This window comes from Stegostoma tigrinum, chromosome 12 (assembly GCF_030684315.1).
Source record: "Stegostoma tigrinum isolate sSteTig4 chromosome 12, sSteTig4.hap1, whole genome shotgun sequence".
Classification (NCBI taxonomy): domain Eukaryota; kingdom Metazoa; phylum Chordata; class Chondrichthyes; order Orectolobiformes; family Stegostomatidae; genus Stegostoma; species Stegostoma tigrinum.
Genome location: NC_081365.1, coordinates 25,704,367 through 25,719,857, shown reverse-complemented (window position 1 = coordinate 25,719,857; position 15,491 = coordinate 25,704,367). Strand labels below are relative to the sequence as shown.

Genomic DNA, 15,491 nt, shown 5'->3' with positions numbered 1-15,491 from the left:
AGAGAAACAGCAGACGATCAGGAAAGTCCCAGTAAAAAATTTGCGACCTCTAATTTGGAGCCTTGTTATTATAACCCTTGCCTCGAATATCTTACAAGAGAAAATGTTTGCATTTACTTCAGCAGGAGCTCCAGTTAGGGAGAGTTCATATCAAATGTGGATCAAAACTCAACACGTTGCTCTGAACTCTGAGCTTTATTTTTTTCCAAGCACAACAGGACTTGCAGAGATAATAAAATGTGAGGCTGGATGAACACAGCAGGCCAAGCAGCATCTCAGGAGCACAAAAGCTGATGTTTCGGGCCTAGACCCTTCATCAGAGAGGGGGATGGGGAGAGGGAACTGGAATAAATAGGGAGAGAGGGAGAGAGGGGGAGGCGGACCGAAGATGGAGAGTAAAGAAGATAGGTGGAGAGAGTATAGGTGGGGAGGTAGGGAGGGGATAGGTCAGTCCAGGGAAGACGGACAGGTCAAGGAGGTGGGATGAGGTTAGTAGGTAGATGGGGGTGCGGCTTGGGGTGGGAGGAAGGGATGGGTGAGAGGAAGAACCGGTTAGGGAGGCAGAGACAGGTTGGACTGGTTTTGGGATGCAGTGGGTGGAGGGGAAGAGCTGGGCTGGTTGTGTGGTTCAGTGGGGGGAGGGGACGAACTGGGCTGGTTTAGGGATGCAGTAGGGGAAGGGGAGATTTTGAAACTGGTGAAGTCCACAGAATGTCATCTTGGGGCCTGGGATAGGGGTGAGGGAGGAGGTGTGGAGGCAAGTGTAGCATTTCCTGCAGGCCCCAAGATGACATTCCACATTAAGCAGAGGTTCACCTGCACATCTGCCAATGTGGTATACTGCATCCATTGTACCCGGTGCGGCTTCCTCTACATTGGGGAAACCAAGCGGAGGCTTGGAGACCGCTTTGCAGAACACCTCCGCTCAGTTCGCGACAAACAACTGCACCTCCCAGTCGCAAACCATTTCCTCTCCCCCTCCCATTCTCTAGATGACATGTCCATCATGGGCCTCCTGCACTGCCACAATGATGGCACCCGAAGGCTGCAGGAACAGCACCTCATATTCCGCCTGGGAACCCTGCAGCCTAATGGTATCAATGTGGACTTCACCAGTTTCAAAATCTCCCCTTCCCCTACTGCATCCCTAAACCAGCCCAGTTCGTCCCCTCCCCCCACTGAACCACACAACCAGCCCAGCTCTTCCCCTCCACCCACTGCATCCCAAAACCAGTCCAACCTGTCTCTGCCTCCCTAACCGGTTCTTCCTCTCACCCATCCCTTCCTCCCACCCCAAGCCGCACCCCCATCTACCTACTAACCTCATCCCACCTCCTTGACCTGTCCGTCTTCCCTGGACTGACCTATCCCCTCCCTACCTCCCTACCTCCCCACCTATACTCTCTCCACCTATCTTCTTTAGTCTCCATCCTCGGTCCGCCTCCCCCTCTCTCCCTATTTATTCCAGTTCCCTCTCCCCATCCCCCTCTCTGATGAAGGGTCTAGGCCCGAAACGTCAGCTTTTGTGCTCCTGAGATGCTGCTTGGCCTGCTGTGTTCATCCAGCCTCACATTTTATTATCTTGGAATTCTCCAGCATCTGCATTTCCCATTATCTCAGGACTTGGAGAGATCTCACTTTCTGCCCTGTCATTGCTTAAAAACAAGTTTAGCACATTTAGCTATATTCATGTTCCTAATTTCAAGAAAAACTTGCATTTATCTTGTGCCATTCAAAACCTTCCAACACCAGTATATGCTTTACAGCCATTGAAGTACTTTTAAAGAGTGGAAAAGTTGTAATGTGGGAAATGTGATAGCTAATTCATTTACAGCGACCTCCCACAAATAACAATATGTTAATATCCAGAAAAAGTTGCTAATCTTATTTCCTATCCTTATGTTTTCAGTATTGCTCCATGTGTGCTGTCCATCATGAGTTTTATTATACAGAGTTAAAGAATCGCATTGCCAGTGACAGATGAGCTGCAATTTGTTGCATGCCCAGAATGGAACATTAATTTACACATTTCCTTTTCTCATCAGCCTGCAAATCTGGGTTCTACAAAGCCTTTGCTGGAAACGTTAAATGTTCTAAGTGCCCTCCTCACAGCCATGCTCAAGAAGAAGGTTCTGTGTATTGCGACTGTGACAGGAATTACTTCAGAGCACATAAAGACCCCATCTCCATGGCTTGTACTAGTGAGTATCACTCTTGCTCTGCTACTTTGTTACTTGGTGACATTGTTTACCCCAGCACTTGTTCATACAAGAAAAGCTGACCATAAAAGAAGGCAAGATAATAAAATGTGAGGCTGGACGAACACAGCAGGCCAAGCAGCATCTCAGGAGCACAAAAGCTGACGTTTCGGGCCTAGACCCTTCATCAGAGCGCCCTGGTCGACCCATCGTCTCAGCCTGCTCCTGCCCCACCGAACAATGAAGCATAAAAGAAGGCAAGTGGGACAGGTCAAGGAGGTGGGATGAGGTTAGTAGGTAGCTGGGGGTGCGGCTTGGGGTGGGAGGAAGGGATGGGTGAGAGGAAGAACCGGTTAGGGAGGCAGAGACAGGTTGGACTGGTTTTGGGATGCAGTGGGTGGGGGGGAAGAGCTGGGCTGGTTGTGTGGTGCAGTGGGGGGAGGGGATGAACTGGGCTGGTTTAGGGATACTGCATCCCTAAACCAGCCCAGTTCATCCCCTCCCCCCACTGAACCACACAACCAGCCCACCTCTTCCCCCTCACACACTGCATCCCAAAACCAGTCCAACCTGTCTCTGCCTCCCTAACCGGTTCTTCCTCTCACCCATCCCTTCCTCCCACCCCAAGCCGCACCCCCAGCTACCTACTAACCTCATCCCACCTCCTTGACCTGTCCGTCTTCCCTGGACTGACCTATCCCCTCCCTACCTCCCCACCTACACCCTCTCCACCTATCTTCTTTACTCTCCATCTTCGGTCCGCCTCCCCCTCTCTCCCTATTTATTCCAGTTCCCTCCCCCCAACCCCTCTCTGATGAAGGGTCTAGGCCCGAAACGTCAGCTTTTGTGCTCCTGAGATGCTGCTTGGCCTGCTGTGTTCATCCAGCCTCACATTTTATTATCTTGGAATCTCCAGCATCTGCAGTTCCCATTATCTCTCATAAAAGAAGGCAGTCTACTTTTGCTGTGATTTGTAATCAAACTTCCCTTATGTTTCCTGGACAGGAGATGCTTTCATGTTATTTTGATCATTAACATTAAGATGTCTATTAGCGGGTCATAGTTTTTTATAAATTTCCACAGCAATTTTGATGATGGAACTATTAATTCTGGTAGAAGGTTGAAAAAAGTATTGAAAATGTGCATCAGGTCCGGCAGACATGGAGGAAGAAAAGCACCATTAACATTTCAATTTAATAGACTTTCATCAGAACAGAAAATAAAACTTGATATGTTCTGGCTCACAAGGAATAATTATCATGCCTATCACAAAGTACTTCTTTGACTATTTGTCACAGTTGGTGATTGAGGTGGAAGCCATTCCATCTTTTAAGGGGTAAATGCCTGTTCTACAGTTTTCTTTTGTCTTTTTTTCTATCTTGTAGTCTCTTTCTTTCCCTATCACTTCTGATAAGTTTTCTCAGTATTCATTGTAGCTAGATGGCTTACTTCAATTTCAATAGTTTCATTAAACTTAGACTCCTCTATAGTTTCAAATTTAGAAATTCCCATCCCCCATTATATTAGTATGAATGCACCTCCATTGTTGTAAATATGCTGCAAAAACATTTTCTGTTGAGGTTCAGGTGAATATAAATTGGGACATTGCTGGTGAGCCCAATATCTGTTGCCCTTCAGGAGGTGTCTCCATAAGCCATTCCATCCATGTGAATTGGTATTCCCAGTGCTATTACGGTGTGTGTACCACGATGATTCCCCATGAAGGAACAACATATCTTGAAGTCAGAGTGGTGTGGGCTGTGATTGGAATTTGCAGATGATGTTTCTGCGTATCCACTGCAGTCTTTGTCCTTCTGAGTCTTAGAGTTTGCCAGTTTGGAAAGTATGTCTAATGAGCCTTTGGGAAGTGTTAGAGTAAATAGAATACACTGCTGTCACTGTGCATCAATGGTGGAAATTGATGGGAAAAGCTATTGGAGCTAACACCGGTAGAAAGAGCCTGAATGCTGGCATTGGCTCTCAGGACTGTAGTCCCTCCACTAGGGTCCAACACTTCTACTCTGCTGCTGATCAGGCCAAAGTACTGTTGAAAATGTTAGATAGTATACAATGAAGCTGGTTGCTTTGTTCTGGATGGCTTTGGGCTTCTTGAGTTTTGTTGGACTTGCACTAATCCAGGTGTGAAAGGCATTCCATCACATTACTAGTGTATTGTAGATGGTAGACAGACAATGAAGAGCCAAGAAGTTTATTGGCCCAGTTCAATTCCTGGTCAAAAAGTAACCCTCAGGATGTTGATAGCAGAGAATTCAATGGCTGTAATGATAATGTCAAGTGGTGATGTTGGATTCTCTCTTTTTGAAATGATCATTGCTCCTAACTTGTGCGGTGTTAGTTGTCCAGGTCTTGCTTCATTTGGATATGGACTGCTTCAGTATCTGAGCTGCTATGAATAGTGATGAATATTGAGCAATGTTTAGTGAACATCCTCACCTCTGATGTTAGAGGGAAGATCGTTGATGAAACAACTCAAGACTGTTGCGTCCAGGATGCTATCCCATGTAACATCTGCAAAGATGTCCTGGAAATGAGATGACTGACTTTGAACTAACACAAATATCTTCTTTTTGGCCAGGTCTAATATGAGCCAGTGGAATATCTTCACCCTCATTCATATTGATCTATCAGTTTATAATGCCTCTACATGCCACATTCAGTCAAATGCCACCTTGATTAAATGACATTCACCCTCACTTGCTCTCTAAAGTTCAGATCCTTTGAATATTTTAAACCCAAGGCCATAAGGAGGTCAAGTCTGAGCTTGCCAAACTGAGCAACTATGAGGAAGTTTTTGTTGAGCATGAAAACATTGACAATACCTTCCATCACCTTGCTGATGGTTGGAACTAGACTGACAGAGAGCTAATTAGCTATGCTGGATGTTATCCGTTTTTTTTTGTATATAGGATGTATCTGGCAGTTTTTGACATTGCTGAGTAAATGCCAAAGTTGTAGTTAAGTTGGAGCAACTTGGCTAGTGATATGACTAGTTCTGGAACATAAGTTTCAGTACTGTTGCCAGAATGATGTCAAGGTCCAATGTAGTATCCAGTTCTATAGTCTGACTGACTTTTCAGTGCCATGAAGTAAATTTAAGGATTTTGATCATGGCACATCAAGTTTATAACTTTTAAAACTGTCCTGTTAAATGGGGAATGGACAATTCTTAGGTTATGTCCATTTTTGAAGCTGCTCTCCACTTTATAGAACATAATACACTGGACAGAATAATATGTAATTTTGGAGCAAATGTTGTTCATAGGACAGAGAATCTCAAGTACTGTCTTTCTTATGGTGCTAATAATAGGGCAGAACATTCTGGACCACCCTGAGAATTGTTCTTGTCTTGCCTAACCTGGGAAATCAAAATTACAGGCTGAGAAATCCAACAACTAAAGAAAGAAAAATATCTAGGAATGTGATCCAAGTCATTAAAACACCGATAAACCTATCAAACCTTTTTTATGAATTGGCTAGCATAACAGCAGGGCATGACCAAAGACAACTGTAACATGACAGATGTCCCATAAATTGGACTCAATCAGTTAATGCCTCATGATGTACATGGTATTCCTCAATGAGTTACTCTTTTGTGACAGACTGTATATTTAATTCTGCTGTCATGAAAGTGTTCTTTTCAGATTAACATTCATACCTAATAGTTCTCATACAGTTATATTTACATTGCTCCCAAAAGATCTTTACCGCTTGACAGGGTAGATGGCATAGAAATATTTCCTCTGACTAGAATGTCTAGGACTAAGAGACAAAGTCTCACACTAAGTGATGGCCATACCAGGCATGGACAAGAGAGCATTCCTCTGCCAAAAGAATTGCCAGTCTTTGGAATTCTCTACCCCCAGAGGATGTTCTGTCATTGAATATATTCGCTAATGAGGGTGATAGATTTTCAAACTCTTAAGGGAATCAAAGAATATGGTGTTGGAGCAGGAAGGCGACAAGAATCAGACATGTTCATATTCAAATGAGGCCTATTCCTACTCCTATTTTGTGCGCTTTTCTCTCTACTTTTAACCGAGATGTCAACCTATTTCAGGCTTTCTTTAAAAAGTGAAGTGCATCGAAATATATTGGTACGTGTTACTAAGATGACAAAGCATGGTTTCATCTATCATGTTATAACAGCCATCAAAAAGAAAATCAGAAACTCTCGGTGGGACGCTTCACACAAACTCATGAGCACATTAAATGTGAGGCAAATCTTGGTGGCTAATTGTCATGTAGTTGGATGATTGAAGTAACCAGTCTCAAACAGGTATGCAGACAGCATATAAAGACTCTTTAACCATGGCAGTGCAGGGCCAGCAGAGTGACAGGATTTATTGGAAAGAAGATGCACAAGGGATGTAGCAGTTTTGTACCAATTCTTCTTGGGGAATCAATCCCAGTTGTGAATCCTCAGAAATCAAAGTGGTATGCATCCAGAGGCAGTCTCAGATAGTGATTTCTAATCTTGCTTTACAAAATAAGAGAAGTAAGAAATGTCAATTTAAAACGAGCCAATAAAGTATCTGCATATTTCATAAATGTGTTGGTTAATCATTGACATATTGTACTTCTGATACTAACAATCTTTGGTTGAAGGATTAATAGTTCATTTCACTCGAAGATGAAAAGTGAATATGAATCCCTTTTAGTGTGATGTATTTTCTTCCACTAATAAAGACAGGCATTGGTTACATTTCTTTTTCAGCAAGACTAAGGGCTCAAAGGATTAAAGCAAAATTATTATAAGTCAAAGTTAATTAAAATATCATTGCAGTCTGAAGAGTCACATGGTTGTATTGTTTCCCTACAGCTCAAAGCCCAAAGCTTAAAATGAATGTCTTTGTTGTAGAACAATGAATTGCAATGGCCAAGATACAGTAGCATTTTCGGTTTTCTAATTTTCTTCCTTGCTCTCTTTGGTCCCAGGGCCTCCTTCGATCCCAACAAATGTGTTTTCCAACATCAATGAGACATCAGTCATTTTGGACTGGAGCTGGCCAACCGATGCAGGAGGCCGCAAGGATGTTACCTTCAGTGTCATCTGTAAGAAGTGTACCAGCAGCCCCACACAGTGTGAGCCATGCATGAGCAACGTTCAGTTTCTCCCTCGGCAGACAGGTCTGGCCAACACTACAGTGACAGTAGTCGATCTGCTGGCACATACCAACTACACCTTTGAGATTGAGGCAGTAAATGGGGTATCCGGAATGAGTTCAGTGCCACGGCAGTTTGCTGCAGTCTCCATCACCACAAATCAGGCAGGTAAGTCACTGGGCTTGTTCTTCATTTGAGGGATAATGAATCCATGGGGCAACATGATGGGGAACTTTGATAAAGTACAAATGGAGAACTGCTTCCATGGACAAGATATTTGGTGAAAGGATGGGAGTAGTAGGTAGAGACTTTTGTTTTGTTCATTCACAGGATGTGAGAACGCTAGCTAGGACAACAGTTATTGCCTATCTCTAATTGCCGAGAAGGTAAATAAGAGCCAATCGCATTCTGTGTATCTGAAGTTGCGTGTAGGCCAGGCCAGGAAACGATGGCATTTTCCTTCCCTAAAGGACATTAATGAACCAGATGAATTTTTCCTCACAGCTGACAGTGATTTCATGGCCATCATTAGACTTCTAATTCCAAACTTCTATTGAATTCAAATTCCAACATCTGCATGGTGGGATTCAAACTTAGGTCTCCAGAATGTTATCTGGGTCTCCAGATTAATAGTCTAGCAATAAAGCCACTAGGCCATTACCTCCCAGTTTTTTTTTGTTATATATAGTGAGCTGTTATGATTAAAAGTGCATTCCACAAAGTAGTGGATGGAAATATATTCAAGATGATGTTCAGATGGAATTGGTTGTTTGATTGAAAAGAATGCCTGCCAGGCAATGAGGGTGAAAGTGGCTAATGAATGCTGAAACACACACAGTGAACCAAATGCCCCTGTTTAGTGTTGAATGATTCCATGAACCTTTACATAAGGTGTGTATATTTTGTTTTAAAATTGTTGCAATGACACTATAGGTGTTGCATCAGAAGTGCTTCTGAGCTCAATGGATGTGACAAGACTTTGATGCTGAAATCATATTTCACTTTAGTGCAGGCCCAATCTGGAGGAGAGCCCCTTCAAAAGAACAATGAGGCATGGCCTTTGAAAGCAGCTGTGTACAGATCACTAATTCTGGGACTGGTCAAACAATTAGGAGGTTTGGATTGGATTGGTCTGATTTTAAGCCTGATAATGCCAGTTTGAATGATTTGGTTCTTGAAACTTATCAAAACTAAAGAACATAAGACATACAACAGAATGGCTTGCTGCACCTAAGTCACAGAATCACTATGTTTTGAAAGCAAGATGAAAGATAGATGTTACGTTCAACTCACTGGCTGTCCATCCCTCCTTCAAGCTGACTGTAATGCAGTTGACACAATCCTCACGTATTTACTTATATGTCCCTGTGAGTTGTGCTATCATTCAGTTCCTTTCTGAAAGAACAAAGCTAACTGAGAGCGTGTTGCATACTGTATTTTATAGGATGACACGAATGAAGATATGCTGAGCTGTATAGCTCCCATCCTTCATAGTGCCTTGACTTTGCAAAATAACTCGACCCCTTCCTGTTCAGCTAAAACTGTGTTAGAAATGCAAATTTAACGGTATATTAACAAAGTTAATTCTGAATCAGCCCCTGGTTTTCTGACTACATTTGTCTTGACATTAATTCCAATCTGTAATAGTTAACCTTAACAACATATTCAAAGCAAGACCTCAATGATATCAAATGTGTTCACTGAACTCAAAAATAGATGTGAATGGTTCAAAAAAAGAAGTATTTAGTGTTTATCATGAACACAATCTGATAGTTATGACATTGATTTTGTTTGCCAATTATAAAAGAGAGAAACAAAAATATGAAACACTCAAGTGTGAGACCCACCAACTCTAATGATTGATAATTCCTATTTACTTTAAATTTGGTATATCTTTCCAGTCTTTTTTTCCTGGAGATGCAGTTAGTTACTGATTACCAGGAACTCAACCGTACATCAGTTAATTTACTGTTGGAGTAAATCCTGCCGCTAAACTATGATCCACCTCAAATGGGAGCTACCAGATAGTGATCATAAGTGGAAATCCTGGCTAACTTCTTCCCTTTTTGCCCAAGAGCACTGAGATCCACTGTGGTATTTCCACATGCCACTTCAGCTGAAATCCATAAGAAGGGGGATCAAAGCTGAAGTTTCCCTAGTTTGTGTGGTTCATTTACTCAACAGTATAGAGTGCAAAAGATGGCTTGGTCTATCCATTCATGCCATTGCTTGCAACACTCGTGTTTTCAGTCCTTGAAATCTGTTTCGCTTATGACATAAGAGCAAAATAATATTTTCACAAGAATATATTAAGTAACCAGTGTTTATTGAACAAGTATGAAATGATACAATAGAAACTATAAGCCGTATATCAATGTAACATAAACATAGGTTTGCACAAGTGAAAATAACAGATGAGTTTATTGTTTTTAATCATTTATAGTGCTTGTGCTAAAAGACTTACACAAAAACAGCAAGTGTTTAACTTGGATAAGTTACCTCCAACGTTGGCTTAAAGCCCCTGATCGGTATATTTATTTTCTTCATTCTTTCATGGAATGAGAGGTTGCTGGCAAGGCTAGCATTTATTACCTATCAGTGTGAGCCATCTTGAACCAGTCCATTTAATCTTGTGTAAGTACACCCACTCTGCTGTTAGGAAGCAGTTCTTGGATATTATCTTAACAGCAATGAAGATATTGCCAGGATTGTGTGTGTGGCTTAGAGGGGAACTTACAGGTCATGGTGTTCCCATACATCTGCTGCCCTTGATGACAGTGCATCTTGCATTTGGTGTTCATTGCTGCCACTGTGTGCTGATGGTGGAGGGACTGAACTTTTAAGGCAGTAGATGAGATGTCATGGTTTGCTTAAATGTTGTTAGAGCAGCACACATCCTGGCAAGTGAAGGGTATTTTTTCATACTCCCAACTTGTGACCTGAAGATAACGAACAGGCTTTGGAGAATCAAGAGGTGTGTATTCACAGCAGAATTTTCAACCTGATACGCTGTTGTAGTCATAATATTTAATATGGTTGTTTCAGATCAATTTTGGGTCAGTTTATATATATCATAGATCCTCTACAGTGTGGAAACAGACCCTTCGGCCCAACAAGTCCACATTGACCTTCACTACACCCGCCTATCCCCCTATAACCAACCTAATCAACACACCCCTGAACACTATGCACTGTGGGAGGAAACCGGAGCACTGGGAGAAACACAATCAAACATGGGGAGAATGTGCAAACTCCACACAGACAGTCACCTGAGGTTGGAATCAAACCTGGGTCCCTGGCGCTGTGAGGCAGCAGTGCTAACCACTGAGCTATTGTGTACTTTTTTAAAACTAGTCCCACCTGCCTGCTCCTGGCCCATATCCCTCTAACCTATTCGCAAATTTATCCAGATGTCTTTAAATCATAGATCATATGATTATAGTAGGACATTTATAGTCAGAAACTGAAAAAAACGGCAATTAGATTAGATTCCCTACAGCGTGGAAACAGGCCCTTTGGCCCAACAAGTCCACACCGCCCCTTGGAGCATCCCACCCAGACTCATCCCCATCCCCTTATAACCCACACACCCCTGAATGCTAAGGGCAATTTAGCATGGCCAATCCACCTAGCCTGCACATCTTTGGACTGTGGGAGGAAACCCATGCAGACACGGGGAGAATGTGCAAACTCCACACAGACAGTTGCCCAAGGCTGGAATCGAACCCCGGTCCCTGGCACTGTGAGGCTGCATTGCTAACCACTGAGTCACCGTGCCGCCCTAATTAAATGTCCAGGTTCTCTGTTGTGGGAGATGGTCATTACCTGGCACTTGTGTAATGTGGATGTGACTTGTTGCTCATAAGTCAAAAACTTGAATGTTGTCCACATGTCACTGTGTTTGAAAACGGACTCCAGAATGATATACTGACACTGGAGGCAGTTCAGAGAAGATTCACGAAACTGTTACCAGGTATGAAGGGACTGTCTTATGAGAACTAGTTGAATAGGTTGTGCCTGTCCTCATAGGAACTTAGAAGAAAGAAAGGTGATTTCATTGAAACATACAGAATTCTTAGGGGAATTAACAAGGTAGATGCAAAAGAGTCATTCCCCCTTGTGGGTAAATCTTGAATCAGAGGGCATATTCTCAGAATAAGAAGTCATATATTTGAAACAGTAGAGGAGGACCTTCTCCTCAAAGTATAATGAATCTGTGGCACTTTTTACTGCAGAGGGCTGTCAAGGCTGGATCATTAAGTTTATTCAGGGCTGAGATAGATTTTTAATCAATAAGGAACTCATGGGTTACAGGGAAAAGGCAACAAAGTGTGCTTGAGGATTATCGGACCAATATGATCTAATTAAATGGTGGAGCTGACATAATATGCTGAATGGCTGACATCTGCTGCTATGCCTTATGGTCTCATTATGTTACCTGAGGAGTTGGGAATGATGTAGAACATTGTGCAAACAGCTGTGAATATTCTCACTTTTGACCTAGTGGTGGAGAGAAGTCGTGATGAACCAGCTGAAGATTGTTGGATTGGGATATTATGTTGAAGAATTCCTATAGCAACGTCCTGGGACAGAGATGATTGGCCTCCAACAACTACAATCATCTTCCTATGTGCTGAGTATAGTTCCATCCAGTGGAACCTTTTTCTGCTAATCCCCATTGCTTCAATTTTACTTCCGCTTTTGAGATCACACTTGATCAACTAGTGTTTTGAGTGTAATTGACCTTTACACCACCTCCCTTTACAGTTTTGTTCTTTTGTCCACACTTGGAGCAAGGCAAGATCTGAATGACAATGGTGGAACACAAACTGAATATCATTGAGCAAATCAATGCTATTTAAATTTTTTTGAATAGCAGTGTTAATGACATCTCCCATCACTTTTCTAATGATTGACAGAAGGCTGGTGGAACAGCAAATGGCCACACTGGATTTGCCCTGCTTTTAGTGGAAGGGACCTACTTGGACAATTCTCTATATAGTCAGGAGGATACCAGTGTTGCAACTAATGGAAGAGTTTGCTTGGCATAGCAGAAGTACGGATGGAACATAAGTCTTTTAGTGCTATTGTTGAAATGGTGTCGAGTCCATAGCCTTTCAGTATCCAGTGCTTTCAGCTATTCTTGGATTTCACATAAAATAAATCAAATTGGTCAAGGATTAACATCAGAGAGGCTGGGAACCCGAGGAGAAGGCAAAGATGGGTCATCAATGGGGAAGCTAACACTGAAGATAGTTGCAAATACTTCAGTCTTTCCCTGTTCCGTTGATTAAAGGTTCATGAGCTTAATTTCTCACCTGTGAAACAGCACCTTTGACAATGTGGCACTCCTTCAACACTGCATTTAACATGTCAACCTAGATAATGTGCTCAAGTCTGGATGGGAGACTTTGTGCTTAGTTTGCAGCAGGAGTAGTCAAAATATAGTTGGATTTAGAAAAATAAATGTGTTCACAATTGTTGGGCTAGCTCTTAGGATCTACCTGTGCAGTACAAAGACTGAAAGATGTCACGATCAAACCAGCAAGTCACAAGGAAATGTTGGAAAATATCAAAAGCAAAATTTTGAGCTAGAAATCAAAATAACTTTTAGGATATTATCAATTAGCAATAAAACACATGAAATTTTATCATGGGATAAGCTTGACAAAAAGGCACATAAAATGATAGGTAAAACCGGAGGATTCCTTTTCAATTGAGTTTTGTATCTTCAGTTAACAGCGACTACATTTCTAGGTATCCAATGCTGTTTAGATGATTGGCAATAGAATAGGGTGCTTCACTGTGAAGTGTTTACAGAAGCAGATATCCAATTAGTTCCCACCCAAATGTTATGCTGAGAACTTGGCACAATGGACTCTAAGTCAGAAAAGAAAATCATTGGCTGGCCTTAAACTTCCTAATTCCAGGGGAAATACTGGAATCATTACTTTTTAAAATAGTTTACCGTGACATCTGGTCTCCTTCAAACAATTTGATAGGACTAAGTTTATACTAAATTGAGCCAATCCATGTGAAAACTATACTGTGTAAAAATTGTTAGTCCACCAAGAGATCAATAATGAATTATGTCACAGGAGGAACATGTAATGTTCTATGATCACATGGTCTTAGAATAAGTGATACAGATTGTTACAGTACAATTGTACTTGTTAAATTCCTTTTGTGAGTTATGGCTTTTGAAAATGTTCACACACTTGGCTACACCCTGCTGTTCCCGAATGTTTAGTAAAATAAAAACAAAGCGTAAAATTCCTGCTGTTATTTTTAATGAAAAAGTGGAGTCAAAGTAAAATAGTTTTTTGTTCTGTATTCATATTGGCATTTTTGCTGGATTCAAACTCACCTCTGTACTCTTTTATTTAAGAGACAAATTAACGTTGCATAAGAATTTAACATGTCCCAGGATTCTGATGAAAGTTTGGGCCATATAAGTACAGCAGCTACAAGGACAAGTCAAAAGTTAGGAACCTTGCAGTGAGTAACTCACCTCCTGCCTCCCCAAAGACTGTCCAGTATCTACAAGGCACAAGTCAGAACTGTGGTGGAATACTCCCCACTTGCCTGTTGCTCCCCAACAACTCTCAAGAAGCTTGACACCATCCAGGACAAAGCAGCCTGCTGGATTGGCACCGCATCCACTCCCTCTACACTGAGTCAGCAGCAGCAGCAGTGTCTACCATCCACAAGGTCCATTGCAGAAATTCACCAAGGCTGCTGAGATAGCACCTTCCAAATGGACAACCATTACCAACTAGAAAGACAAGGGCAGCTGATGCATAGGCACATAATGAGCTGCAATATTTCCTCCAAGATACTCATCATCCTGACTTGGAAATATTTAATCAATTCTTCAGTGTAGCTGGGTCAAAATTCTGAAACTCCTTCCCCCCATGGGCATTGTGTTTGTGCCTGTACCATGTGGACTGCAGTGATTCAGTAAGGTAGCATACACCCCACCTTCTCAAGGGTAACTAGGGTTGTAAATTCTGGCCTGGCCAGCGACACCCACATCTGACCAGTGAATTAGAAAAAGTTATATAAATGTACGTTGTTGTATATGTAGTTGTTGTAACCAATTTGTTTATAAATGTATTAAGCAAGAAGCTCATTATCTGCGCAGATGAGCCAGTAGACCATTTCCTTTCTCATTGATAGCAATAGTAATGTACATTGTTGCCTGTGCAATCCATCAGTAGCCTGGGACATATCATGCATCTAGGGCACATTACAAGGATTTATTATCTGAAGACCTTAATTTGTTCTGAAATTAATATGCTGTATTGTGTTATTCAGTATATTGTGTATTCATGAGAAGCTGAAAAGAATACAAGCTTTAGAGAAGTGCCTGATACAAGGATAGCCTTAGTTTTAAGGACATTTTGAGGACATGTTTTGTCAATTCATACCTCTAACAAATAATTTATGCAAAAATCTTCTCAGAGGCATTAAGTTGGTATCATTCCTGGGGCCTGCCACCTACTTTCACAGTTGTAGCCTGGTAGATATGTTACTGTTAAGAACACACATCTTATTAGAATGTAGCAGTAATACTCCACTATCAATAAGTCACACGTTGCTTTTCAGGAACACATTTTACCTTTAACACTGTGCTGCGCTGTATTCAGCAAATCTGATAGACCAGTTTGCATTTGAATCACTATTTATACCCTGTAATGTGGATGCAGATAAAACTTTTACTTTATTCCATTTATTAACTGAACAAAAAGTATACTAGCATGTTTGGGTTAGTGACAGCCAAGGACAACCGTTTGAGTTAGAACCATATTTTGCCTTCGCGAATCTGACCCAGGATAAACTGACCCTGGAGATTCGTGATTCCTTCTGGAGTGGTGGTGTTCCTTTGGAAGCAGGGTAGGTAACCTCTGAATAGGAGTGGGGGCTGTTAATTGCAGGTCTGGGTTGGGTGGTAAAGCCTGCCTTGGTATCCAGTAATAAAAATCTAATGAAACTAATAAAAGCCTTCTTGCTCCTTCCTTGCCAAACATGCACTCCATGTCCATCCATACTAAATCATGCCTCCTCACGGCCCTATTCCAGCCCATGTTCCTGTGCTCACTCATGCCTCCTCTTTTACAATGCCACCTTGTGCCCATCAGCTATCCACATAGTCCTATACTCTCCATC

At 41.9% G+C, this 15,491-nt stretch overlaps 1 protein-coding gene across 2 annotated transcripts in view; it reads left to right on the top strand.

Moving 5' to 3' along the window:
* The window catches only part of epha3 (eph receptor A3), a 242,035-nt gene that overhangs the window by 144,207 nt on the left and 82,337 nt on the right, over positions 1 to 15,491 (top strand). For both annotated transcript variants that reach the window (XM_059650213.1, XM_059650212.1), the window contains exons 4-5: positions 2,046 to 2,201; positions 7,155 to 7,490. In XM_059650213.1, the coding sequence (XP_059506196.1) occupies positions 2,046 to 2,201; positions 7,155 to 7,490 (492 nt within the window). The remainder of the gene's footprint in view (positions 1 to 2,045; positions 2,202 to 7,154; positions 7,491 to 15,491) is intronic.